The sequence below is a fragment of the Oncorhynchus keta genome, chromosome 23 (assembly GCF_023373465.1).
Source record: "Oncorhynchus keta strain PuntledgeMale-10-30-2019 chromosome 23, Oket_V2, whole genome shotgun sequence".
Taxonomy (NCBI): Eukaryota; Metazoa; Chordata; class Actinopteri; order Salmoniformes; family Salmonidae; genus Oncorhynchus; species Oncorhynchus keta.
In genome coordinates this window covers 7,508,770-7,536,008 of record NC_068443.1, presented here as the reverse complement: position 1 = coordinate 7,536,008, position 27,239 = coordinate 7,508,770, and the positions used below count along the sequence as shown (strand labels likewise).

Genomic DNA, 27,239 nt, shown 5'->3' with positions numbered 1-27,239 from the left:
TTTATCAACTGCAGCCCCTCATGACGAGTTGAGATTTTTCGTGGCTTCTACCCGCATCAAAATTGCCCATCCCTGATGTAGTCTATACCCTCACTATCTGCGAGCTGTTGGCTAGAGCTCACATGCATATGCCAGGACCAGAGTGGGCACACTTACTATGTAACGCAACATTTGTTGTGACATTACCAGCAGTCGAGTTTAAAATGCGACGGAAACCCATTTAAACTTGTCGTTAATTCGGCACACTGGAATTAAAATCGCAAAAGTAATTTTTTATATGCATTGTGCCTCTGGTTGGAAAACCTGCATATTGTTTTACTGTGGATGTTTGAATATTCGCATGAAAATCTGTGGCCAATTGGAAGGAAAGCTAGCTACAGACTAAACGTTCATACTAAACGCTTAGATGAAAACCTCGTAGTGGGAGGGAGGTGCTTTGAAAACAAGAACATCCTCACATGACTACCATAGTAAGATAATTTAACACTAATGAAGAACAGAATGTTCTGTGTTTGTTCTGTCCTCTGATGCCTGGGTGGTGTTCAGTGGGCATGACATGAAATAAAGCCTGAAACGGAATACAGGAGGTACCATCTTAGTTCAATAATATATTTTTTCCAATGCAAAAACGTTTTGCTACGATGTGCACTAATAAACACGACCACGTTTCCAGTACGTTTTTTTTTTTTTAACATGTAGTCAGTCTACTGTATGTGGCGAAAGACAAAGTCAAAACTCAATGTACAATAAATCTTTAATAAATACTTTGCCATTAGATTCCCATGTTTACATGCTATTATGATAATCATCCTCCACCGGTCCAGTCACAGAGGGGAGGCTCAGGCCACATCGGACTACAAAACAGGAGCGACCCACAGAACCACGGTCAGTATGAGAAATATATACAGAACAAAAATGTTCGCAATGTGTAAAAGGGTTGGTCCCATGTTTCATGAGCTGAAATAAAAGATCCCAGAAATGTTTCATATGCACAAAAAACGAATTTCTCTCAAATGTGTTTACATCCCTGTTAGTGAGCATTTCTCCTTTGACAAGTTATCCATCCAACTGACAGGTGTAGCATATCAAGAATATGATTAAACAGCACGATCTTTACACAGGTGCACCTTGTGCTGGGGACAATAAAAGGCCACTCTAAAAATGTGCATTTTTGTCATCACACAACACAAGCATCAGATGTCTCAAGATGAGGGAGAATGCAATTGGCATGCTGACTGCAGGAATGTCCACCAGAGCTGAAATGTCAATTTGTCTAGCGCTCTGATGAAGGCCTCGAGGCTGATACGTGAAGCTTAACAAGAGCAGTGATACTAGCAAGAAGTGTGTGGGTTTCTTCTTTTTATCCTCATGATTTCTCTACCTCTACCATAAGTCGGCTCCAACTGGCCTCACAAAATGCAGGCCACATATGTCAACGCTGTGGACAGAGTGCCCCATGGTGGTGGTGGTGGGGTTATGGCATAAGCAGGCATAAACTACAGACAACAAACACAATTGGATTTTTATCGATGGCAATTTGAACGCACAGAGATACCGTGAGGAGGTCCTGAGGGCCATTGTTCAGCCATTCATCCACCTCTATCACCTCATGTTTCAGCATGATAAGGTATCTGTGACCAACAGATGCATATCTGTATTCTCAGTCATTTGAAATCCATAGATTAGGGCATTATTTATTTATTTCAATTGACTGATTTCCTTAAATGATCTGTAACTCAGTAAAATCTTTGAAACTGTTGCATGTTGCGTTTATATTTTTGTTCAGTATAGTTGCGCCACACTACTGTACCAATCAGACCAGTAGGATCCAATCTCCTTTTAACATACACACAGAGTGTACAAAACATTAGAAACAGCTGCTCTTTCCTTGACAGAGGGACCAGGTGAAAGCTATGATCCCTTATTGATGTCACTTCTTATATTCACTGCAATCAGTGTAGATGAAGGGGAGGAAAAAAGGTTAAAGAAGGATTTTTAAGATCATTGAGACATGCATTGTGTATGTGTGCCATTCAGGGGGTGAATGGGCAAGACAAAAGATTTAAGAGTCTTAGAACAGGGTCTGGTAGTAGGTACCAGGCGCACGGATTTGTGTCAAGAACTGCAACACTGCTGGGTTTTTTAATGCTCAACAGTTTCCTGTGTGTATCAGAATGGTCCACCACCCAAAGGACATCCAGCCAACTTGACAACTGTGGGAAGCATTGAGTCAACATGGGCCAGCATCACTGTGGAACGCGTTCTACACCTTGTAGAGTCCATGCCCTGACCAAATGAGGCTGTTCTGAGGGCAAAAAGAAGGTCCAACTCAATATGAGGGAGGTTTTCCTCATGTTTTGTGCACACACACGCGTTAAGTAAACAAATGTTTGTACATTGACTGAAATACATGTTTGAGTTGTAAATGGGGTTGTGGCTGGTACAGAATCAATTGTAATTATTAATATAGGATCTTAGTCATTGGCTGTACTGTCATTAAGTGTGTTGTTGGTCCAATTCAATATGTTCTGGAGCATTGGCATATCTATTCCCTATGTTGTGTACTACTTTTGACCAGGGCCCATAGGGTGCCAGTCGGGACACACCGGTAGAGCAGAAGTTTAATGGCCTCACTGCTAACTCAGTTGAAATGACAAAGAGTTTGTTTGGTTGGCATAACAACATGTATTCCTTAGAACATTCAATTATGCTAGTGATGTCATCTATTGATACAATTTCACCGAAATTAACAGCTTATTGTTAAATCGAACTGACCGTTGATAAATTAAACGTTTTTAAAAGCAAAGCTTAAGATTCAATAAACACCCAAAATGTTTAAGAAAACCACAAATAAAAACATTGGAACATCTAAGTGTTAAAAGCTATTCAAAAATAGCACTTAAACTTTGCAACAAAAAAAAGAGAAAAAAGCTTAAGTCAAACAAATTTACAAAAACAAACATTGTGATTATGAAAAAGGAAACTGACATTTTATATCCCTCATGCACACGCCCCCTCACACAAGGATGGCTCTGTTGCAGAACGACTGATACATGTTTGATAGTGTCTTGATGCTGTAGTGTTTGATAGTGTCTTGATGCTGTAGTGTGTGATAGTGTCTTGATGCTGTGGTGTGTGATAGTGTCTTGATGCTGTGGTGTTTGATAGTGTCTTGATGCTGTGGTGTTTGATAGTGTCTTGATGCTGTGGTGTTTGATAGTGTCTTGATGCTGTGGTGTTTGATAGTGTCTTGATGCTGTGGTGTTTGATAGTGTCTTGATGCTGTGGTGTTTGATAGTGTCTTGATGCTGTAGTGTTTGATAGTGTCTTGATGCTGTAGTGTTTGATAGTGTCTTGATGCTGTAGTGTTTGATAGTGTCTTGATGCTGTGGTGTTTGATAGTGTCTTGATGCTGTAGTGTTTGATAGTGTCTTGATGCTGTAGTGTTTGATAGTGTCTTGATGCTGTAGTGTTTGATAGTGTCTTGATGCTGTGGTGTTTGATAGTGTCTTGATGCTGTAGTGTGTGATAGTGTCTTGATGCTGTAGTGTGTGATAGTGTCTTGATGCTGTGGTGTTTGATAGTGTCTTGATGCTGTAGTGTTTGATAGTGTCTTGATGCTGTAGTGTTTGATAGTGTCTTGATGCTGTAGTGTTTGATAGTGTGTTGATGCTGTAGTGTTTGATAGTGTCTTGATGCTGTAGTGTGTGATAGTGTCTTGATGCTGTAGTGTTTGATAGTGTCTTGATGCTGTAGTGTTTGATAGTGTCTTGATGCTGTAGTGTTTGATAGTGTCTTGATGCTGTAGTGTTTGATAGTGTCTTGATGCTGTAGTGTTTGATAGTGTCTTGATGCTGTAGTGTTTGATAGTGTCTTGATGCTGTAGTGTGTGATAGTGTCTTGATGCTGTAGTGTGTGATAGTGTGTTGATGCTGTAGTGTTTGATAGTGTCTTGATGCTGTAGTGTGTGATAGTGTCTTGATGCTGTAGTGTGTGATAGTGTGTTGATGCTGTAGTGTTTGATAGTGTCTTGATGCTGTAGTGTTTGATAGTGTCTTGATGCTGTAGTGTTTGATAGTGTCTTGATGCTGTAGTGTTTGATAGTGTCTTGATGCTGTAGTGTTTGATAGTGTCTTGATGCTGTAGTGTTTGATAGTGTCTTGATGCTGTAGTGTTTGATAGTGTCTTGATGCTGTAGTGTTTGATAGTGTCTTGATGCTGTAGTGTTTGATAGTGTCTTGATGCTGTAGTGTTTGATAGTGTCTTGATGCTGTAGTGTTTGATAGTGTCTTGATGCTGTAGTGTTTGATAGTGTCTTGATGCTGTAGTGTTTGATAGTGTCTTGATGCTGTAGTGTTTGATAGTGTCTTGATGCTGTAGTGTTTGATAGTGTCTTGATGCTGTAGTGTTTGATAGTGTCTTGATGCTGTAGTGTTTGTCCTTCATGTTCTAATACTTTAATGTTACCTATTCCTTGTGTTTTCATTTTTTTTTAAAAATATGGCACAAAACAGTTAATAATTTGACTAAATAGAAATTCTGAAAATGTCCAACATTTTGACATCAATCAGTTCTATTTGGTTATTTCAATGCACTTGAGGCTCATTTACAACAACAAAAAAATCTATTGTTTCAAAAGTACAACAGCAAAGATTGACAGTAGTATCTGCAACACCTTTGCAGTCAAAGACGGACAGACACGGGAGCTAAAACCACATTTGCAGCCTTGTCTAATGCCACAACATTTAACCTACTATCCTACCGCAGAACAAATTATGCATTTTTACTGAACGTAATAATATTACTACTACAGACCGTTTTATTAACTATATCAGTGCTCACATTGATACCAACATTACAGATCAGGAAACTTATTCACCAAGTATCTTACAGTAGGAATGCTGATCTTGGCTCAGGATGTCCCCCGACCATATAATCATATTCACTATGATCCAACAGGCAACACTGATCCCAGATCAGCACTCAAGACACTTTGTGAATAAAGAACCAGAAACAGTCTATGGGCAAGTTGTTAACAGAACTAAAGTCATGCCAGTCTGTGTGTTAACTACAGTTGTGCCTAGATTCACATCGAAGAGGGTTGTGAGGAGTAGAATTAGAGAACAAGGCTCCAATAGCAACGAAAGCAACAATTACAGACCCACCTCAGACAGTCAGACAACAGTCTTCATACAGGTTGTTGTAATATATTAATATGAAGACAACGTCACTTCCAAGGCAACATTTCTCTGGAATAAAAACTTCGAACACAACTAGCCTTAAGTGTGTGATGAACACAGGAAACATATCCAACCCAAAAGGTCGTGTACTGTCTGCTAATCTAACGGAACAGACGACAGGAAGGTAAACATTGAAAAACTAAAGTGGTTTACACACAACTCAGTTAAATGTGATATTCAATGGAATGGGAGGTTGGTCAGTCAAATGTTAGGTTCAAGTCCCTCTGGAAAAAATCATGAAAGGTTGATGTCTATTGTGCTGTCCCCATCTGGATGGGTAGTGGTTCTTAGATGGATCTTCAGAGGCTCTCCTCAAGTTCTACAGTGTTTGCCTCCCAAATTGCACCCGCTTTCCCTTTATAGTGCACCAGAGGCTGGTCAAAAGTAGTGCACTATAAAGGGAATAGGGGTCATTTTGGAGGCATACGGTAACTTCTCTCCCTGCTTTGGACACACAGAGGAAGACCTGCTTTCTCATCTGCCATATTAAGACAATAAAATCAGAAGTTTGGTAGCTTGTAAACTGGACTATGTTGTTGACTCCATCTCTAAGGGAAAGAACAGTTGTTGTCAGAGTGGGTTGCATCACAAACGGTACCCTATTCCCTAGTGGGCCCTGGTCAAAAGAAGTGCACTATATAGGGACAAGGGTGCCATTTTGGACAAATACATCACACAGAGCTTAGTAACAGTTCAGATAACCTTGGACCTTCACTCCAACCAGATCCCACCCATGTGGGACATATGGGTGTGATGCATAGTCCTCTGGCAGGAACTCTACATCCCCACCTCCTTTATCCTCTTCCTGCTTGTCAAGACTCTCAGGGCAGAGATCAGCTCAACCAAGAGAGTCTCTCACACACACACACACCTCAGCTGCTTCAGATAAACCACAGCCCACTAGGTGTTCAGACACACACACACACACACACACACACACACATGCATCTTCCCTGCCCGAAGAAGAGGCCACTCATCTGGGAACATGTGTGAAAGTAATGGTTCACTTGTTTGGGCTCAGGGGGAGCAAGTGTGGAGTTTGTGCCCCCAGGCTGGTGTTATACACAGCTGCCATCCAGTAGCAGCTCCTTGCCCTCAGCCCCACTACTGGGAGGGCTGTGTGAGTGGCTCTGGGCCCCGTTGTTGTGTTTCTTGTAGCCTCCCGGCCGGACGCCCGGGCCACTGTGCTCTGGGATGAACAGGGCTACTAACAGAGACAGCAGTACGGAGCACGCCCCGAACAGGAAGGGAGGGCCGGGGATGATGGAACTCTGTAAGGAGAGAGAGCGAGAGAGCGAGAGAGGCAGAGAAACTGATGATTAATAGGGAGGGTCTTTGTAAAAAGGGGGATGTGTGTGTTTTAGCAAAGTGCCCAACTGTCCCTTCAGTCAGATGTACAGCAGGTAGGAGATTATGAATGGAGTGTCTGAAGGCTGAGACATCTATGTTTTTATAGGTGAGTGACGCCATGATATCAATACTGTCTGAATATATACTCCTATACCGTTGTCTCTCAGTCCTGTCCAATACACTCCTCCACGGTCTCACCTCGTCAGTGTGGTTGGCCGTGTGTGTGTGTCCTCTATCCTCCATGGTCTCACCTCGTCAGTGTGGTTGGCCGTGTGTGTGTGTGTGTGTGTGTGTGTGTGTGTCCTCTATCCTCCATGGTCTCACCTCATCAGCAGGGTTGGCCATGTTAGGTTTGGGTTCTTTCCCAGGGCTGTCTACAGCATCCAGATCAGTCAGCTCCACATGGAACAGGTAGAATATAAAGCCATAGAAGGCCGGGCCGAGCCCGTTACACAGACCACGGATACCTGTTATCACCCCCTGGACAACACCTGGGAGACGGATACAAAGTCATTCAATCAAGATGCACTCTTTTTTTTGTTCTTTTTTTTGTTTTGAATTTTACCCCGTTTTCTCCCCAATTGTTTTTAGTAGCTACTATCTTGTCTCATCGCTACAAGTCCCGTACGGGCTCGGGAGAGACGAAGGTTGAAAGTCATGCGTCCTCCGATACACAACCCAACCAAGCCGCACTGCTTCTTAACACAGCGCGCATCCAACCCGGAAGCCTGGCAACCTTGGTTAGCGCGCACTGCGCCCGGCCCGCCACAGGAGTCACTGCTGCGCGATGAGACAAGGACATCCCTACCGGCCAACCCCTCCCTAACCCGGTCGACGCTAGGTCAAATTGTGCTTCACTCCACGGACCTCCCGGTTGCGGCCGGTTACGACAGAGCCTGGGCACGAACCCAGAGTCTCTGATAGTACTGTAGTACAGCGCCCTTAACCACTGCGCCACCCGGGAGGCCAAGATGCACTTTCAGTTAGGGCTGGGTGGTAAACCCTATTTCACTAAATACCAGTACTGATGCATGGAACAGTTTGGGGTTTTACTTTACATACCGTTATTTCAATGTTTGGTTTGTTTCATGTAAAATACATGTAATAACTAAGTAAACAAACTCAAATGGTGATCGTCTGTTCCTACCAGCAGTAAGAGGGTCTGTTCCTACCAACAGAAAGAGGGTCTGTTCCTACCAGCAGAAAGAGGGCCTGTTCCTACCAGCAGAAAGAGGGCCTGTTCCTACCAGCAGAAAGAGGGCCTGTTCCTACCAGCAGTAAGAGGGCCTGTTCCTACCAGCAGTAAGAGGGCCTGTTCCTACCAGCAGTAAGAGGGCCTGTTCCTACCAGCAGTAAGAGGGCCTGTTCCTACCAGCAGTAAGAGGGTCTGTTCCTACCAGCAGAAAGAGGGTCTGTTCCTACCAGCAGAAAGAGGGTCTGTTCCTACCAGCAGAAAGAGGGTCTGTTCCTACCAGCAGTAAGAGGGTCTGTTCCTACCAGCAGTAAGAGGGTCTGTTCCTACCAGCAGTAAGAGGGTCTGTTCCTACCAGCAGTAAGAGGGCCTGTTCCTACCAGCAGTAAGAGGGTCTGTTCCTACCAGCAGTAAGAGGGCCTGTTCCTACCAGCAGTAAGAGGGTCTGTTCCTACCAGCAGTAAGAGGGCCTGTTCCTACCAGCAGTAAGAGGGCCTGTTCCTACCAGCAGTAAGAGGGCCTGTTCCTACCAGCAGTAAGAGGGCCTGTTCCCAGCAGTAAGACCAGCAGTAAGAGGGCCTGTTCCTACCAGCAGTAAGAGGGCCTGTTCCTACCAGCAGTAAGAGGGCCTGTTCCTACCAGCAGTAAGAGGGCCTGTTCCTACCAGCAGTAAGAGGGCCTGTTCCTACCAGCAGTAAGAGGGCCTGTTCCTACCAGCAGTAAGAGGGCCTGTTCCTACCAGCAGTAAGAGGGCCTGTTCCTACCAGCAGTAAGAGGGCCTGTTCCTACCAGCAGTAAGAGGGCCTGTTCCTACCAGCAGTAAGAGGGCCTGTTCCTACCAGCAGTAAGAGGGCCTGTTCCTACCAGCAGTAAGAGGGCCTGTTCCTACCAGCAGTAAGAGGGCCTGTTCCTACCAGCAGTAAGAGGGCCTGTTCCTACCAGCAGTAAGAGGGCCTGTTCCTACCAGCAGTAAGAGGGCCTGTTCCTACCAGCAGTAAGAGGGCCTGTTCCTACCAGCAGTAAGAGGGCCTGTTCCTACCAGCAGTAAGAGGGCCTGTTCCTACCAGCAGTAAGAGGGCCTGTTCCTACCAGCAGAAAGAGGGCCTGTTCCTACCAGCAGTAAGAGGGCCTGTTCCTACCAGCAGTAAGAGGGCCTGTTCCTACCAGCAGTAAGAGGGTCTGTTCCTACCAGCAGTAAGAGGGTCTGTTCCTACCAGCAGTAAGAGGGTCTGTTCCTACCAGCAGTAAGAGGGTCTGTTCCTACCAGCAGTAAGAGGGCCTGTTCCTACCAGCAGTAAGAGGGCCTGTTCCTACCAGCAGTAAGAGGGCCTGTTCCTACCAGCAGTAAGAGGGCCTGTTCCTACCAGCAGTAAGAGGGCCTGTTCCTACCAGCAGTAAGAGGGCCTGTTCCTACCAGCAGTAAGAGGGCCTGTTCCTACCAGCAGTAAGAGGGCCTGTTCCTACCAGCAGTAAGAGGGCCTGTACCTACCAGCAGTAAGAGGGCCTGTTCCTACCAGCAGTAAGAGGGCCTGTTCCTACCAGCAGTAAGAGGGCCTGTTCCTACCAGCAGTAAGAGGGCCTGTTCCTACCAGCAGTAAGAGGGCCTGTTCCTACCAGCAGTAAGAGGGCCTGTTCCTACCAGCAGTAAGAGGGCCTGTTCCTACCAGCAGTAAGAGGGCCTGTTCCTACCAGCAGTAAGAGGGCCTGTTCCTACCAGCAGTAAGAGGGCCTGTTCCTACCAGCAGTAAGAGGGCCTGTTCCTACCAGCAGTAAGAGGGCCTGTTCCTACCAGCAGTAAGAGGGCCTGTTCCTACCAGCAGTAAGAGGGCCTGTTCCTACCAGCAGTAAGAGGGCCTGTTCCTACCAGCAGTAAGAGGGCCTGTTCCTACCAGCAGTAAGAGGGCCTGTTCCTACCAGCAGTAAGAGGGCCTGTTCCTACCAGCAGTAAGAGGGCCTGTTCCTACCAGCAGTAAGAGGGCCTGTTCCTACCAGCAGTAAGAGGGCCTGTTCCTACCAGCAGTAAGAGGGCCTGTTCCTACCAGCAGTAAGAGGGCCTGTTCCTACCAGCAGTAAGAGGGCCTGTTCCTACCAGCAGTAAGAGGGCCTGTTCCTACCAGCAGTAAGAGGGCCTGTTCCTACCAGCAGTAAGAGGGCCTGTTCCTACCAGCAGTAAGAGGGCCTGTTCCTACCAGCAGTAAGAGGGCCTGTTCCTACCAGCAGTAAGAGGGCCTGTTCCTACCAGCAGTAAGAGGGCCTGTTCCTACCAGCAGTAAGAGGGCCTGTTCCTACCAGCAGTAAGAGGGCCTGTTCCTACCAGCAGTAAGAGGGCCTGTTCCTACCAGCAGTAAGAGGGCCTGTTCCTACCAGCAGTAAGAGGGCCTGTTCCTACCAGCAGTAAGAGGGTCTGTTCCTACCAGCAGTAAGAGGGCTGGGTAACTTTTATTTGAGTCATTTTCCATTAAGTTCTTTTTGGGTACTTTTTCCACCACTGCCTGTGAGTTATAACTAGTGGCACAGCACCCTAAAACATAGACATTAATTTGTGTTACGTATTGAAAAATCATACCATTTGGTATTTCGAAATACCCCCGTATTTGGTATAAACAGAGCATTTTCCAAGCCGAGGAAGATCCACACAACATATCGTGTCACTCCTAGTTTACTTCGATATGATGGATATTATATCAACATCTGGAGTACTTCTCCTGTCCTATTCAGTGTCCTGTGTAAATTTAAGTATGCCCTCTCCAATTCTTTCTTTCCTTCTTTCTCTCTCTCGGAGGTCCTGAGCCCTAGGACTATGCCTCAGGACTACCTGACATGATGACTCCTTGCTGTCCCCAGTCCACCTGGCCATGCTGCTGCTCCAGTTTCAACTGTTCTGCCTGTGATTATTATTATTTGACCATGCTGGTCATTTATGAACATTTGAACATCTTGGCCATGTTCTGTTATAATCTCCACCCGGCACAGCCAGAAGAGGACTGGCCACCCCACATCGCCTGGTTCCTCTAGGTTTCTTCCTAGGTTTTGGCCTTTCTAGGGAGTTTTTCCTAGCCACCGTGCTTCTACACCTGCATTGCTTGCCGTTTGGGGTTTTAGGCTGGGTTTCTGTACAGCACTTTGAGATATCAGCTGATGTACGAAGGGCTATATAAATACATTTGATTTGATGTGCTTAAAGGTGTTTCAAACTCTCATAACACCTGTTACCGACACAAAAAAAAGATACCACTTTGTCAAGTGTGTCTTTGTCTTGTCAGCATTTGGAAAGTTTACAGATAAATTTGCTGTTTCCATCAGGCCTGTTGTCACGTGTACTTTACCCGCAAAAAAAAAAAAGTTGGATAGAAACCTGTTTAGAGGAAAATAATTATTCTGATCATGGAAAATTTGGTTGAAGTTTAATATTGAACTAAAATAAATCAGGAGAGAACAAGACTCATTGAAATCACTGATCATTTATGAGTTTTCACAAACTACTCAGAAAACAGAACTTTTATTATTTAAGAAAATAAAAATAAATATCGTCAAAAATGTTACAATATGATATCTGGGGCATATCGCCCAGCCCAAACTTCTGCTTTTGCGTTTCCCCATATAGCTTTGACATATTCACTACAATGGTCTTGAATAATGATGAATATTTAGGTTGCAATCTTGAGAGCAAGTTTACGAGACTAAGCATTGTACGTGATCTGGAATAACATTTCAGATCTGAGAAAGAGGGGGTCAATTTACGATCGGGCAGTCTCATATTGAGGCTAATACAGTTTTTGATAGCATTAGCTTACCTTGCTGGTCAGGGTCTGCGTTGCGGGACACGATGGCACTGACGGCTGGGAACGTGATGCTAGACATGGCTGCTACCGCTCCTGCTGCCCACATCATCCTGATGGGAGAGAACACACACACACACACATTGTTACACACTGTCATGACGTTGGCCTGGGGGTAGGTTTATGACAGTCATAAATACCTCTTCCCCCCTTTTTCCTCTCTACCCTACTGATGTAACATTTGAAAACCCCTTGGTTAACAGAGATTCTGGGAACATCAGAAGGTGGGGGGAAATGAACTATATTCTGGTAAAGCGACCAATTGAACATATGCGGTGGTACTTAATGAATATGATGTCAGTTCGGTTGTCATCTGAGACATTCTCATCAATAATATGACAATGATGAGTGATAGGGCTAATATATTACCCTAGTTCAGAGCTCTAAACTGACAACGAGTAGATTATTTTTTTTATACCCATTTTCGCAAAAATGTTGTGGTATCCAATTGGGCGTTACAGTCTTGTCTTGTCGCTGCAACTTCCGTACGGAGGACTCGGGAGAGGCGAAAGTCGTGCGTCCCCCGAAACACAACCCAACCAATGCCCACTTAACCTGGAAGCCAGCCGCACCAGTGTGTCGGAGGAAACGCCGTACACCTGGCGACCGTGTCAGCGTGCACGGCCCGCCACAGGAGTTGCTAGTGCACAAGGACATCCGTCGGTCAAACCCTCCCCTAACCTGGACAATCGTGCACTGCCCATGGGTCTCCCGCTCGCGGCCAGCTGCGACAGAGCCCGGACTCGAACCCAGAATCTCTAGTGGCACAGCTAGCACTGCAGTACCTTAGACCAATGCACCACGCGGGAGGCCCCTAGATGTGTTCTTAAGTAGAAATCTAGAAGCATTAAAGTATGTGTCTTAATAAGAAATGACCAAAAGTTCATGAATAAAAGTTGTGTGTGATCCATGCTCAATCATTAGGTGAGACAAAAATGTTCAGCTGCTCCTTTAAAAGGAAAAATACTAAATCCTATCATTTACAGTGTATATTTTTCGGGAATAAATTTGTAAATTTGTCATTATAATAAGGTTGGTAGCAACATCTGTTGCAGTTCAAGTCTACTACAAAACCCACAATGCAATGGTCTCTATGTGCTGGGTAGCTAGCTAGCAAACGTAGCTACACTCTAGAGATGTGAAAAATTGACAATTTTGCTTGACATTTAAAAAATACATTTATCAATTTACAATGCAGAATAATGGTCCTATAACATATGCATGACCGCTAGGGCTGGGCAATTCCGTTTTATACAACTAGTGGGTCTTATTCTGGATGCTGATTGGTTAAAACCGCATTCCAGCCGGTGTCTATTCCACAAGTTACCACCGGCTAAAGCTATGACTTTGAAATGCCTATTTACTCTGTTCCATCTCACTGCGCAAATCAATGTCATCAGCCCAGCCAGGCAATTTATAAACTTGGTTTCCACTATAAAAAAAACCCATCTAGACATGATCTCCCATTGCTTTTAGAGTAGCATTTGGTTTTCAACAGCTGAGATTTGTAGAAACCTTGCGGTCTGCCTCTGACATTTGCAACATCGATTTAATATTCAAATTCAATATCCAGCTATCCAATAGTATTGAACGTGCCAGAAGTTGGGGGAAAAAAAAGGGGAAAAAAAAAAAAAAAAAAAACAGGCAGGCAGCGTTTCTCAGCCAGTCTAAATCATGAATCAGCTGGCATCATTTTTATGGATATATACAAATAAATGTCAATAGAAAAACAGGTCAAATTAAACTAAACTAAACGTCATTGCAGCTTCAGTTTGAAATGATTGTGTTAGCGGTGTTGTTGGCTAGTTCCTCTGAGTCATGACAAGAGAGCACATTTTCTATGCCAGGTAAAACCGCACATCAGCTCATTGTTATGAATGTATCCAAAGAAATGGCACTAGAAAACTACGCATAAAAAAAATCCGCAAATGCTGCTACTTTGTTGTTATTCTGGCTGACGTGAATAAGTTAGCCGTAGTTGGCTAGCTAGCAAGCAAGGGATAAGAACTTATGGCAATGTGAGTCAGTATGACAATGGAATATTTAGAACTTAAATATCTAGCTCAACCCTTTACAGACATAGAACAAAGCTACAGTAGCATGTCCATAGAGACAATTAAGAACTTCAGACAACTAAAAAAATGCTGCATCAGTTCTGTACCTTTTCAGACAGTAGAACGAATGACCGCTATCAGCAACCATCACTCCTGTGTTCCAATGGCAATTTGTTAGCGAATCCAAGTTTAGCATTTTAAAAAGGCTAATTGATCATATTGATCATTAGAAAACCATTTTGCAATTACGTTAGCGCAGCTGAAAACTTTTGTTCTGATTAAAGAAGCAATGAAACTGGCCTTCATTAGACTAGTTGAGTATCTGGAGCATCAGCATTTGTGGTTTCGATTACAGGCTCAAAATGGTAAGAAACAAAAGATCTTTCTTCTGAAACTCATCAGTCTATTCTTGATCTGAGAAATTAAGGCTATTCCAAGTGAGAAATTGCCAAGAAACCGAAGCTCTGGTACAACGCTGTGTACTACTCCCTTCACAGAACAGCGCAAACTGGCTCTAAACAGAATAGAAAGAAGAGTGGGAGGCCCCGGTGCACAACTGAGAAAGAGGACAAGTACATTTGAGTGTCTAGTTTGAGAAACAGACACCTCACAAGTCCTCAACTGGCAGCTTCATTAAATAGTACCCACAAAACACCAGTCTCAACGTCAACAGTGAAGAGGCGACACTGGGATGCTGGCCTTCTAGGCAGAGTTGCAAAGAAAAAGCCATATCTCAGACTGACCAATAAAAATAAAAGATTAAGATGGCCAGAAGAACACAGACACTGGACAGAGGAACTCTGCCTAGAAGGCCAGCATCCTGGAATCACCCCTTCACTGTTGACGTTGAGACTGGTGTTTTGTCGGGTTCTATTTAATGAAGCTTGAGGACTTGTGAGGTGTCCGTTTCTCAAATTAGACACTAATGTACTTGCTCAACCTGCAGATCGATGTGCCTCACAGAGTGGGGTCTGACATTTACAACGGTTACCATGCAATGCACCCTGGACTGAAGAGGCAGACAAATAGGAGAAATGTGTTAGACCCTCTGTTAAATAAAAAACATTTCACGAGGTAGGAATATATAAACAAAATATGATCAATGGCTCATTGGAGAGAAGACAACCTCCAGCATTATGACTTGGCCAGTATTGAAATCTGACATGATCATTTTTCTGCCTTCTAAAAATCGTATTCCTATTAACTTCCAGTGTAGTGAGCGGCGATATCGCAACGCAACTTCATACCGGACTAATTTCTTCCTGCTGGAACGGCAATAGCTCAGATACACATAACATGAAATGACCCTGAGGGAAAATTTTTTAAATCAGTAGAACATCAACCAGAGATGCACAAAAACAATATAACATTCAAAACAGTTGATTCTTAATTTAAGGGACAGGCCATTACCGTGGTAACTTGGGCACTCGTTTGTCTACGATGAAAGAAATCTGATGGGCGTCTTCCTGGCGGCAGAAAATTGCAGCAAACTCGAAGTAACATTGAAAAACAACTTAGCGTGTGACCAAAACGATGCAGCTGGTAAAGAAACGAGGACAAAGTCACACTTTGGTAGCTTTTCTTGTCAATTCAACCAACTTCTACACGTGGATAAACTTTTGGGTGAACTTTTTTTCCCCTGGTCCAAAACGCCATTTGACCACCGGCCAACGTGGCTGCTGAAATAGACATTCTTACCTGTCAATGACAAAATCTACCCCCCACCCAACTTCATAATCGTGGCAAGAGAGGAAACTGTGCACACACACACACACCGCCCGAACCCTCAGCTCGCACCGCCCGAACCCTCAGCTCGCACCGCACCGCCCGAACCCTCAGCTCGCACCGCACCGCCCGAACCCTCAGCTCACACGGTAACATCACTATAGAAAAAGTTACTTTTCATTTGAGGTGAATCTTTAACAAAGTATTTTCACACTCCAGAGAGGAAGCATGCAACAGACCAGAGTGTACTGACAAGTCATATAGTCAGGGGGCGGAAACAGGGAAATCCTCCTCACAGAGATATCAGAGTAAGGACTAAACTGGCCTGTATTCAACTTCTCTTCACTGCAGCCACACCTAACAGTAACCACCATATGACAACACAGAGCATCAGGGCTATTTTCTCTCCCGGGGCCTAACCACTAACACAGAGCATCAGGGCTATTTTCTCTCCCGGGGCCTAACCACTAACACAGAGCATCAGGGCTATTTTCTCTCCCGGGGCCTAACCACTAACACAGAGCGTCAGGACTACTTTCTCTCCCCTATCCCCTCAGTCCCCCTGTTCCACAAAAAGTTGTGCTTAAAGGGGTTGAGTGACCAGTATGTTAGTTGTGGCCAGTACGTTAGGGACAGGGTGAAGGTCAGGGTTAGTTATGGCCAGTATGTTAGGGTCAGTGATAGTGTATTAAAAAAGGTAGTTGTTACTGACCATGGTTGAGATCCGAAGCCGTACCAGGCCAGCTGTAGTATCTGGAAGCCTAGGCCCAGTAGGATAGTGTTCTTATTCCCTATGGAGCGCATCAGAATCCCCAGAACCATCGTCTGACAAAGGGAACATAGCAGGTAGTCCAACAAAATCAGCCAATCAGTCGTTCATTACAGATATGTCAACTCTGTCTCTGGGACCTATTGCGAGGCAGAATATTGATACGAAAAGTATAAAAACACCACAACGGGTGTCAAAAGTCACCAACCTGAGCAACAATGGAGAGGATGCCCACCACAGCTATGAAGGCAGCTACTGTCTCTGAACTGAACCTTTGTACCTGGGGGGGGATAGAAGACACGTGTTAGAGACCTGGGGGGGAGAGAGAAGACACGCGTTAAGAGACCTGGGGGGAGAGAGAAGACACGCGTTAGAGAGACCTGGGGGGAGAGAGAAGACGCGCGTTAGAGAGACCTGGGGGGAGAGAGAAGACGCGCGTTAGAGAGACCTGGGGGGAGAGAGAAGACGCGCGTTAGAGAGACCTGGGGGGAGAGAGAAGACGCGCGTTAGAGAGACCTGGTGGGGGGAGAGAAGACGCGCGTTAGAGAGACCTGGTGGGGGGAGAGAGAAGACGCGCGTTAGAGAGACCTGGGGGGAGAGAGAAGACGCGCGTTAGAGAGACCTGGTGGGGGAGAGAGAAGACGCGCGTTAGAGAGACCTGGTGGGGGAGAGAGAAGACGCGCGTTAGAGAGACCTGGTGGGGGGAGAGAGAAGACGCGTTAGAGAGACCTGGTGGGGGAGAGAGAAGACGAGCGTTAGAGAGACCTGGTGGGGGGAGAGAGAAGACGCGTTAGAGAGACCTGGTGGGGGGAGAGAGAAGACGCGTTAGAGAGACCTGGTGGGGGGAGAGAGAAGACGCGCGTTAGAGAGACCTGGTGGGGGGAGAGAGAAGACGAGCGTTAGAGAGACCTGGTGGGGGGAGAGAGAAGACGCGCGTTAGAGACCTGGTGGGGGGAGAGAGAAGACGCGCGTTAGAGAGACCTGGTGGGGGGAGAGAGAAGACGCGTTAGAGAGACCTGGTGGGGGGAGAGAGAAGACGCGCGTTAGAGAGACCTGGAGGGAGAGAGAAGACGCGTTAGAGAGACCTGGGGGAGAGAGAAGACGCGCGTTAGAGAGACCTGGGGGAGAGAGAAGACGCGCGTTAGAGAGACCTGGGGGAGAGAGAAGACGCGCGTTAGAGAGACCTGGGGGGGAGAGAGAAGACACGCGTTAGAGAGACCTGGGGGAGAGAGAAGACGCGTTAGAGACCTGGGGGGAGAGAGAAGACACGCGTTAGAGACCTGGGGGGAGAGAGAAGACACGCGTTAGAGACCTTGGGGGAGAGAGAAGACGCGTTAGAGACCTGGGGGAGAGAGAAGACACGCGTTAGAGACCTGGGGGGAGAGAGAAGACACGCGTTAGAGACCTGGGGGGAGAGAGAAGACGCACGTTAGAGAGACCTGGGGGGAGAGAGAAGACGCGCGTTAGAGAGACCTGGGGGGAGAGAGAGGACGCATTAGAGACCTGGGGGAGAGAAAGTATTCATAACCCGTGGACCCATTTCACATTTAGTTATTTTACAGCTTGAATTCACAAAATACCCTCAGAACAGTCTTCCTGGGTAAGTCTAAGGGTGTTTTAACATATAGTCCTCTTTAAAACGAACTCTGGGGTGAAAGCAAAATAACTTAGAATGAGAACTCTGTTCTCTTTGTAGTCACACTGCCCTTTCAAATGAGGACTGAACTATTTTTCCAGTTCACTTCACCTATTTTGTGGCCCGAGTCCTCCATGCAATCACATTGCTACTTTTGGAACAGTCACTCAATGCACTCTGGGTTTTAACAAAGTGAGGCCAAGCAAATCCATCAGAACGTGTTTTCGGACAGCTAGATACAGTGTACTTACATTTTAGAAGCTAATAGATTGCATTTAGTTAAAGCTGCAATGTGTAACTTTTTGGGTGACCTTACTAAATACACATAGAAATGTGAGTTACAGATAAGTCACTCACTGAATGCAAGTCCAAGAAGCAGTAGATCTGTTCTGTGTGCGCCATTTCTATGCTTCCGTTTCATTTTTGCATCTTTTACATTCGGTTTTGAAAAACAGCTTCAAAAACAGCTGAAATTACAATATTTTTGGTTATGGAAAATATATTTCACAGCGGTTTACACTATATTGTCTTGTCACAAACTGAAATTAGGCAAAACATAAGTTTTGCAACCAGGAAATGACAGAGCGATTTCTGCATAATGCACCTTGGAAAGATGACAATTAAAATCTAAATAATATTAACATGTAAATATTATTGGTAATAGAATAAATAGCAGAAGAATACTGAAGATGAAATAATGCAGTATCCCCCCCCCCCCACACATTATAGACTACTGCCCCTTTAAGAGCTGACGTTGATTTTGTACCGTGTTGTGACACTATACAAACCCACAATCAATAAACATCTTATGAAGAAGCTCTTTGCCTATAGATCACATATTGCAAACAAATAATCTGAACATTGTGTCAGTACAAAACTCTACACATTTTGTAACGGCATCCTTGACAAACGCTAATCAATGTTCAAATGTTCAAAAACAGCACACTTTTTCCCCCTGCAAACATTCACATCATCTGGGGCGGCAGCGTAGCCTAGTGGTTAGAGCGTTGGACTAGTAACCGGAAGGTTGCGAGTTCAAACCCCCGAGCTGACAAGGTACAAATCTGTCGTTCTGCCCCTGAACAGGCAGTTAACCCACTGTTCCCAGGCCGTCATTGAAAATAAGAATTTGTTCTTAACTGACTTGCCTGGTTAAATAAAAGGTTAAAAAAATCTGTTCTGTGGCTCCAATGTGAGGGGTTATGGCAGGGGAAAACAGTGTTGCAGTAGTCTAGTGTGTGGTGCAGAAAAAAATGAAAAGAGAACATGGGGAGCGTTGTGTTCACATCGCCCTAAAAAAAAAAAAAGGGAATCGGGTTCTGGAAACAAGCGAACCGAACACGGACCACCTCTCGAGATGGTCTCAGTTCAGTTTGATTCGGGGGCTCGAGGGGTCAGAGTTCAGTTTGATTCGGGGGCTCAGAGTTCCTTTGGAGTGCACAAAGACTGAAGCGAACTGCACCGAGTTCACAACATTGTCTGAAAGCGACCAAGTGTGAAAACACCAAGAGCCTTGCACACCTGGATTGTACAATATTTGCACATTATTCTTTTAAAAATGATTCAAGCTCTGTCACGTTGGTTGTTGATCATTGCTAAACAGCCATTTAACTCTTGCCATAGATTTTTCAAGTCGATTTATGTCAAAGCTATAACTACGCCACTCAGGAACATTCAATGTAGTCTTGGTCAGCAACTTCAGTGTGTGATATATATAATTTGAATAATTTAATTCAAAATAAGACAAATTAAAATGTATTTAATACATACATACATATGAATTCAACTCCCAGTGTCTGGTGGAAAGCAGACTGAACCAAGTTTCTCTATTCTGTTTCTTTTTTTATCCTGAAAAACTCCCCAGTCCTTAAAGATCACAAGCATACCCATAACATGATGCAGCCACCACTAGCTTGAAAACACGAAGAGTGGTACTCAGTGATGTGTTGTATTGCCCCAAACATAACACTTCGTATTCAAGACAAAGTTTATTTTTTTGCCACATTTCTTGCACTTTTACTTTATTGCAAACAGGATACATATTTCAGCAATATTTGTACTCTGTACAAGCTTCCTTATTTTCACTCTAATTTAGGTTAGTATTGTAGAGTAACTACAATGTTGTTGATTCATCCTCAGGTTTCTCATCACAGCCATTAAACTCTGCTTTAAAGTCACCATTGGCCTCATGGTGAAATCCCTGAGCAGTTTCCTTCCTTCCTCTCCAGCAACTGAGTTAGGAAGGATGCCAGTATCTTTGTAGTGACTGGGTGTATTGTTACACCATCCAAAGTGTAATTAATAACTTCACCATGCTCAAAGGGATATTATTTCATTTCTATCCATCTACCATAAGGTTCCCTTCCTTGTGAGACATGTGAAAACCTCCCTGGTCTCTGTGTTTGAAATTCACTGCTCGACTGAGGGACCTTACAGATAATTTTATATGTACAGAGATGAGGTAGTCTTTCAAAAAAATAATGTTCAACACAACACATTCATTCACATTCATCATGTTCAACACAACACATTCATTCACATTCATCATGTTCAACACAACACATTCATTCACATTCATCATGTTCAACACAACACATTCATTCACATTCATCATGTTCAACACAACACATTCATTCACATTCATCATGTTCAACACAACACACATTCAACCGGTGACTTGTTAAGCATATTTTTGACTCCTGAACGTATTTATTTAGGCTTGCCATAAGGAATGGGTTGAATACTTATTGAATTGAAAACTGACTTGACTCAATTTCAGCTTTTCATTTTTTGAAATCTTTCTAAAAACATAATTCCACATTTGACATTATTGGGTAGTTTGTAAGCCAGTGACACAAAAACCTAAATTTAAACTATTTTAAATTCAGGCTGTAACACAACATAGGAATAAGTGAAGGGGTGTGAATACTCTCTGAAGGTAAATGTACATATACAGTACATGTTAGTGTAGACGGACAAAAGGCTCACATACACAGACCCTGAATCCCAAATCAAACCCTACCTCCTAGGCAGTGTTGATTTTGAATTCAGGGAAAGGGCTAAAACTCCGCCCTCACTGGGAAATGCTTCCAGTTTTCACAATAATACAGATTTCTGTGGGCAGTGATACTAGTTTGGAAACAACGACTAGAATTGAACTGCAACTGTTATAACACATTCAGCAGACAAACAACAACAGATAATTATATGACAAGTCTCTCCAGAGGAATTCTCTCCACATTCTTCACACTCCTCCTCACAACCTGGAACACACTAAAGGGGCTGTGACTGGTCTTTTGTTAACTACTGTAGTCCCTCATTAACACAAAAAGGGCCTTTTCAGTGTTTACTGGTAGTGGATCTAATTTGTCAGTCAGTCAGTGGTTTATGTCCCACACGGCACCCTAATTCCCTACATAGTGCACTACTTTTGACCAGTGCCCATAATTTGGGTGCTATTCGGGACACAGTGAGAGAGACAGAGAGAGTCAGACTGGCCTAGGGGTCTAGACTAACTTTTTCCACTGGCGCTACCAACTATTTCAGTTGATTGCGCCAGCACATTATTTGGCCGGGCAGATTTGTTATGATATTGACCAGTCCCATAACGTACCTGTATTCCACACAGAACCAGGCTAATAAATGACTAGCCATATTTAAAATATGCAGGGCGTGACACGGGTAAATTCACAATGCTGGCTGTGCCACTAGAGATTCTGGGTTCGAGTCCAAGCTCCATCACAGCCTGGACGCGACCTCGGGAGACTCATGGGGCATCGTCCGGGTTAGGGGAGGGTTTGGCCGGCAGGGATGTCCTTTTCCCATCGCGCACTAGTGACTCCTGTGGCGGGCCGGGTGCAGTGCACCCTGACCCGGGTGCCAGGAACGGCTGGCTTCTGGGTTAAGTGGGCATTGTGTCAAGATGCAGTGCCGCGTGTCCTCCGGGTTCGGAGGACACGCGGCTCTCGACCTGCGCCTCTCCCGAGTCCGTACGGGAGTTGCAGTGATGAGACAAGACTAACTACCAATTGGATATCATGAAATTGGGGAGAAAAAGTGGTAAAAAAAAATAAAAAGGGCACCACATTGGGCCAGCGCCAACTGAAAAGCTACTGGCCAGAATGAAAAATCACCCAGGAAAGTGGCTGATGCATAATTTGAATGTGACCTTCAAATTTACGGACTGAGCAATACAACAGGTGGCTGGTGGACCCTTAATTGGGGAGGACGGGATCATAGTAATGGCTGGAATGGAATTAATGTGATGGTATCAAACAAGTGACCTCAATACCATTCACACCATTGTTATGAGCAGTCCTCCCCTTAGCAGCCTCCTGTACTCCATACACAAATAACATTTTAACTTGACAATATCATATTTACAAATAAAATATTATTGGCCACATACACATTTAGTAGATGTTGCGGGTGCAGTGAAATGCTTGTGTTCCTAGCTCCAACAATGCAGTAGTATCTAAGAGTAGTATCTAATTCACAACAATTAACAAACCTAAACGTAAAAATAACGGAATATATAAATATTAGGACGAGCCATGTCAGAGTGGCATTGATTAAAATACAGTAGAATTGAATACAGTATATACACATGAAATGAGTAAAACAGTATGTAAACGTTATTAAAGTGACTAAGTGTTTCCATGTCTATGTACAAAAGGGTAGCAGAGTTGAGTAACCGGGTGGTAGCCAGCTAGTGATCGCTATATAAACAGTTTGATGGCCTTGAGATAGAAGCTGTTTTTCCAGTCTCTCGGTCCCAGCTTTGATGCACCTGTACTGACCTCGCCTTCTGGATGATAGCGGGGTGAACAGGCAGTGGCTTAGGTGGTTGATGTCCTTGATGAGCCCCCCCCCCCCATAAATACCTTTCCCCCCACTCTACAGAATGGACTCTTGGAAAGCACTTTGTTAACATAGAGAATGTATGATAACATCAAAAGGTTGGGGAATGGACAAATATTTCCCTTTCTCAACCAGTTGAAAGTGTCCGTTGATACTTAAAGAATACGTGAGGTCAGTTGGTGGAGAAAAGGCCCATGGAGTTGGTGGATTAATCCTTTAATCAATTGCCACTTACTCAGCTGGGTCAGGGGCGCTTTAATTAGGTCAGGTGGAAATGTCCGACAGATCTCAACTCCATAAAAGGAGGAAATTGCCATCGCCTGATCTCGCTGCTTTCTCTTCCTTAACTCCATCTGATCTAGAAGTTCTGTGCGTCCATGAATCCACCGACTGTTACCTTTCATCTGAACTATCTGTGGCGATCGGGGGAGCGGGACATCAGTTATCGCTTATCGTTATTACCACGGAGCGCGTCTTGGAGCGCACGCTTCAAATCAGTGTCATGTGAATGGTCAATGATCACGGCCCTACGGATCCTCATAAGCCAATTATGCAATCGATATGGTTAATATGTCATGAAATTAATTATATGTACACATGAAGACAATTGAAGGTGAAATGAGAAACATCATTGTTTGCTAACTGATCGACTTTGATGCCAAACTAATGGGGATTATAGATTGGTTATTCAATCACTGTTTGTATTCTTTCATGATAAATAGTTACGAGCCTAAATGACTCACGGATGATTACGATTGACTTAATGAACTGGACTGTTGAACTCCCTAAATTATGTTAATAATGAATTATATGATTTTTGATTATGAATTTGATTGGATACATGTTATTTGTTATACTTTATGGTTAAAGGAATTCCTGCATCAGTCTCATCCATTCCTCTGTCACCTGACACATGACCACCTGTTCACCTTCACTGTCAGTCATCCTACCTGTCCAGCTACCCACACAGATTCCACTAATCTTTCAGTTTGTGTCTGGGACATATCTGATATGACAAATTGTATCTTGGAATGTCTACACACTCTAGTTATCAGATTCACATGGAATTGTTGTGCAATTTAAATGTTGAAATATGAAATTATTTGTGAGAAGATGAAATGTGATTTTAGCTTCAAAATGAGAGAATTGTTGTCATAAGTAAACTTACGCTCACTCAGTGGCCACGCCCAAGTGAACAGACATTGGTTGGAGAGGGATGAAACACCCCCTTCTCTCCCCCAGTACAAAAGCCTCCATGACCCAATTCACGTTAGACTAAGCAAACCCCAGCGTGAGCTGTGGTTGTGTATGGTTCAACAACTACTCTAACGAAATTTACATGAGACCAGATCACGTGGAGTTGACGATTTATTTAGAATAGAGCAGCCAGAATACAGCACGAGCTGATTACAGCAACTTGGTATGAACTTTGAACTATTGTTTCACTAAAGAAGGAGTGATACATCTGAGACGTAGAGTTCTCAGCTGCAGCTGTAAACGTACGTGGCCTAGGAAAGGACAGACAATTTCCTAAGATCGACAGCTGTAAACGTACGAGGCCTAGGAAAGGACAGACAATTTCCTAAGATCGACAGCTGTAAACGTACGTGGCCTAGGAAAGGACAGACAATTTCCTAAGATCGACAGCTGTAAACGTACGTGGCCTAGGAAAGGACAGACGATTTCCTAAGATCGACAGCTGTAAACGTACGTGGCCTAGGAAAGGACAGACAATTTCCTAAGATCGACAGCTGTAAACGTACGAGGCCTAGGAAAGGACAGACAATCTCCTGAGATCGACAGCTGTAAACGTACGAGGCCTAAGAAATGACAGACGATTTCCTAAGATCGACAGCTGTAAACGTACGTGGCCTAGGAAAGGACAGACCATTTCCTAAGATCGACAGCTGTAAACGTACGTGGCCTAGGAAAGGACAGACAATTTCCTAAGATCGTCAGCTGTAAACGTACGAGGCCTAGGAAATGACAGACAATCTCCTGAGAACGACAGGGTACTTTAACGTATCCGCTCTACAACACTACGACCAGAAAGATTCTTCAAAAGGACAAATGGCGATATCTGCTGGGTAAACCAGTCTTCCATATTCAACCCATTTATCGAAGAGCAGCTCAGAGTAAATATATCTTTAGCATTTTCCTTTTCCGAAAGGGCGGTTATTAGAATGCGTAAGATTGTCTTTACGGTAGCATAGCTTCTCACGGTCCGATAGAGACCCAAACCCTTTGTCCCTCAGTCTTCCCGCTCTTTCATTCAAACCCAACCCCCTTCCTTTGTGTAACTAACCGTCATATCGGATTAGCCCACCCGGGACTTTTTATGGCATGATTAGTAATCGATGTATGATCTATCGTATGCATGCATGTGTGATTTAGGTATTTAGTTCATAAATAATTAAGCCAATTTGTGTGTTGATGATTCAACTTGTTAGCCAGGATTCGTGCAGATAAAGTACTTTACGACAATCAGAATGAGACCGAATAAGGTGAAGATTAATAATTGACTTATTGATAAAAGATATTCAGATCTTTAAGAGAGTAGATTCGGGAGATAACCGCTCAATATAAATGAATGCTTCTGTGGTGCCCCAGGTTATTAATGGTTTAATTCAATCACGTAATCGATTTGATAAAATAGCAACACATAATTGAATCAGAGACGCGACACTCTGGTGAGCCCTGCGGTTGCGGGCGGTGCAGTTGCCGTACCAGGCGTTGATACACCGCGACAGAATGCTCTGTAATGCATCTGTAAAAGTTTGAGGGTCTTAGGGGCCAATCTGAATTTCTTCAGCAATATATGATAATAATAATATATAATAATATAATATATGCCATTTAGCAGACGCTTTTATCCAAAGCGACTTACAGTCATGTGTGCATACATTCTACGTATGGGTGGTCCCGGGAATCGAACCCACTACCCTGGCGTTACAAGCGCCATGCTCTACCAACTGAGCTACAGAAGGACCACAGCCTCCTGAGGTTGAAGAGGCGCTGTTGCACCTTCTACGCCACACTGTCTGTGTGGGTGGACCATTTCAGATTACACATCCCTGACAAAACCGAGGAACTTGAAGCTTTCCACCTTCTCCACTGCGGTCCCATCGATGTGTATGTAATCCCTCTGCTTTTTCCTGAAGTCCAGCTCTTTCATTTTGTTGACGTTGAGGGAGAGGTTATTTTCCTGGTTCCACTCCACCAGGGCCCTCACCTCCTCCCTGTAGGCCGTCTCATCATTGTTGGTAATCAGGCCTACTACTGTTGTGTCGTCTGCAAACTTGAAGATTGAGTTGGAGACATGCGTGGTCACACAGTCATGGGTGAACTGGAAATGGAAGTGGGTCCAGGGTGTCAGGTAAGGTGGAGGCGATATGATCCTTAACTAGCCTCTCAAAGCACTTCATGGTGACAGAAGTGAGTGCTATGGGGCGATAGTCATCTAGTTCAGTTACCTTTGCTTTCTTGGGTAGAGGAACAATGGTGGACATCTTGAAGCAAGTGGGGACAGCAGACTGCGATAAGGAAAGGTTGAAATTGTCAACACTCCAGCCAGCTGGTCTGAGGACGCGGCTAGGAATGCCATCTGGGCCAGCAGTCATGCGAGGGTTAACACGTTTAAATGTCTTGCTCACGTCGGCCACGGAAAACGAGAGCGGGCCGCGTCGGTGGCACCGAGTTATCCTCAAAGCGGGCGAAGTGGTTTAGCTTGTCCGGGAGCAAGACGGTGTCCGCAACATAGCTCGTTCTCCCTTTTGTAATCTGTGATGGTCTGTAGACCCCGCCACATACGTCTCATGTCGGAGCCGTTAATTTTCAACTCCACTGTCTCTGTACGGACATCTTGCCTGTTTGATTGCCTTTTACGGAATGAATAACTACACTTTTTGTATTCTGCCATATTCCCAGTCACCTTGCCATGGTTAAATGCTTTCAGTTTTCCACGAATGCTGCCATCTAGCCACCGTTTCTGGTTTGGGTAGGTTTTAATAGTCACAGTGGGAACAACATCCCCTATACACTTCCTGATGAACTCAGTCACCATGTCCGTGTATACGTCAATTATATTTTCAGAGACTACCTGGAACATATCCCAGTCAGTGTGATCAAAACAATCTTAAAGCGTGGATTCCGATTGGTCAGACCAGCGTTGAATAGTCCTTAGCACAGGTACTTCCTGTTTGAGTTTCTGCCTATAGGAAGGGCGGAGAAAAATGGAGTTGCGATCTTACTTGCGGGGGAGGCCTTGTAGTCATCTTGTAAAAGGTGAGTAGTCGCGGTTTAGTGTTTTTCACAAGTCAATGTGTTGATAAAGCTTCTGTAGCTTTTTCCTCATTTGCCTTATTAATATCGACAGCTACAATGTGGCGTCGGGAGATGTGGTTTCCAGTTTGTATGAAGTCCAGTGTAGTTCATTGAGGGCCGTCGGGGTTTTGGGAGAATTCCTGGTCGTAATGCTGGCGAGTTACCGCCACTCTGATATCCAAACGTTATTTCCAGCTGTATGTAACACATTATTTTAGCCCAGAATGTTTTTTGTAAGAAGTAACACAACA

The 27,239-nt window shown here is 44.4% G+C and overlaps 1 protein-coding gene across 1 annotated transcript in view; it reads right to left on the bottom strand.

Annotated features, from left to right (window-relative positions):
* Nucleotides 1-736: 736 nt before the first annotated feature.
* LOC118401755 (hippocampus abundant transcript 1 protein-like) overlaps nucleotides 737-27,239 on the bottom strand; it is a 45,151-nt gene continuing 18,648 nt past the window's right edge. The window contains exons 8-12 of the mRNA XM_052476089.1: nucleotides 16,378-16,449; nucleotides 16,113-16,225; nucleotides 11,577-11,674; nucleotides 6,915-7,081; nucleotides 737-6,511 (exon numbers count right to left, since the gene is read on the bottom strand). Coding sequence (XP_052332049.1) covers nucleotides 6,299-6,511; nucleotides 6,915-7,081; nucleotides 11,577-11,674; nucleotides 16,113-16,225; nucleotides 16,378-16,449 — 663 coding nt within the window. The 3' untranslated portion in view covers nucleotides 737-6,298. The remainder of the gene's footprint in view (nucleotides 6,512-6,914; nucleotides 7,082-11,576; nucleotides 11,675-16,112; nucleotides 16,226-16,377; nucleotides 16,450-27,239) is intronic.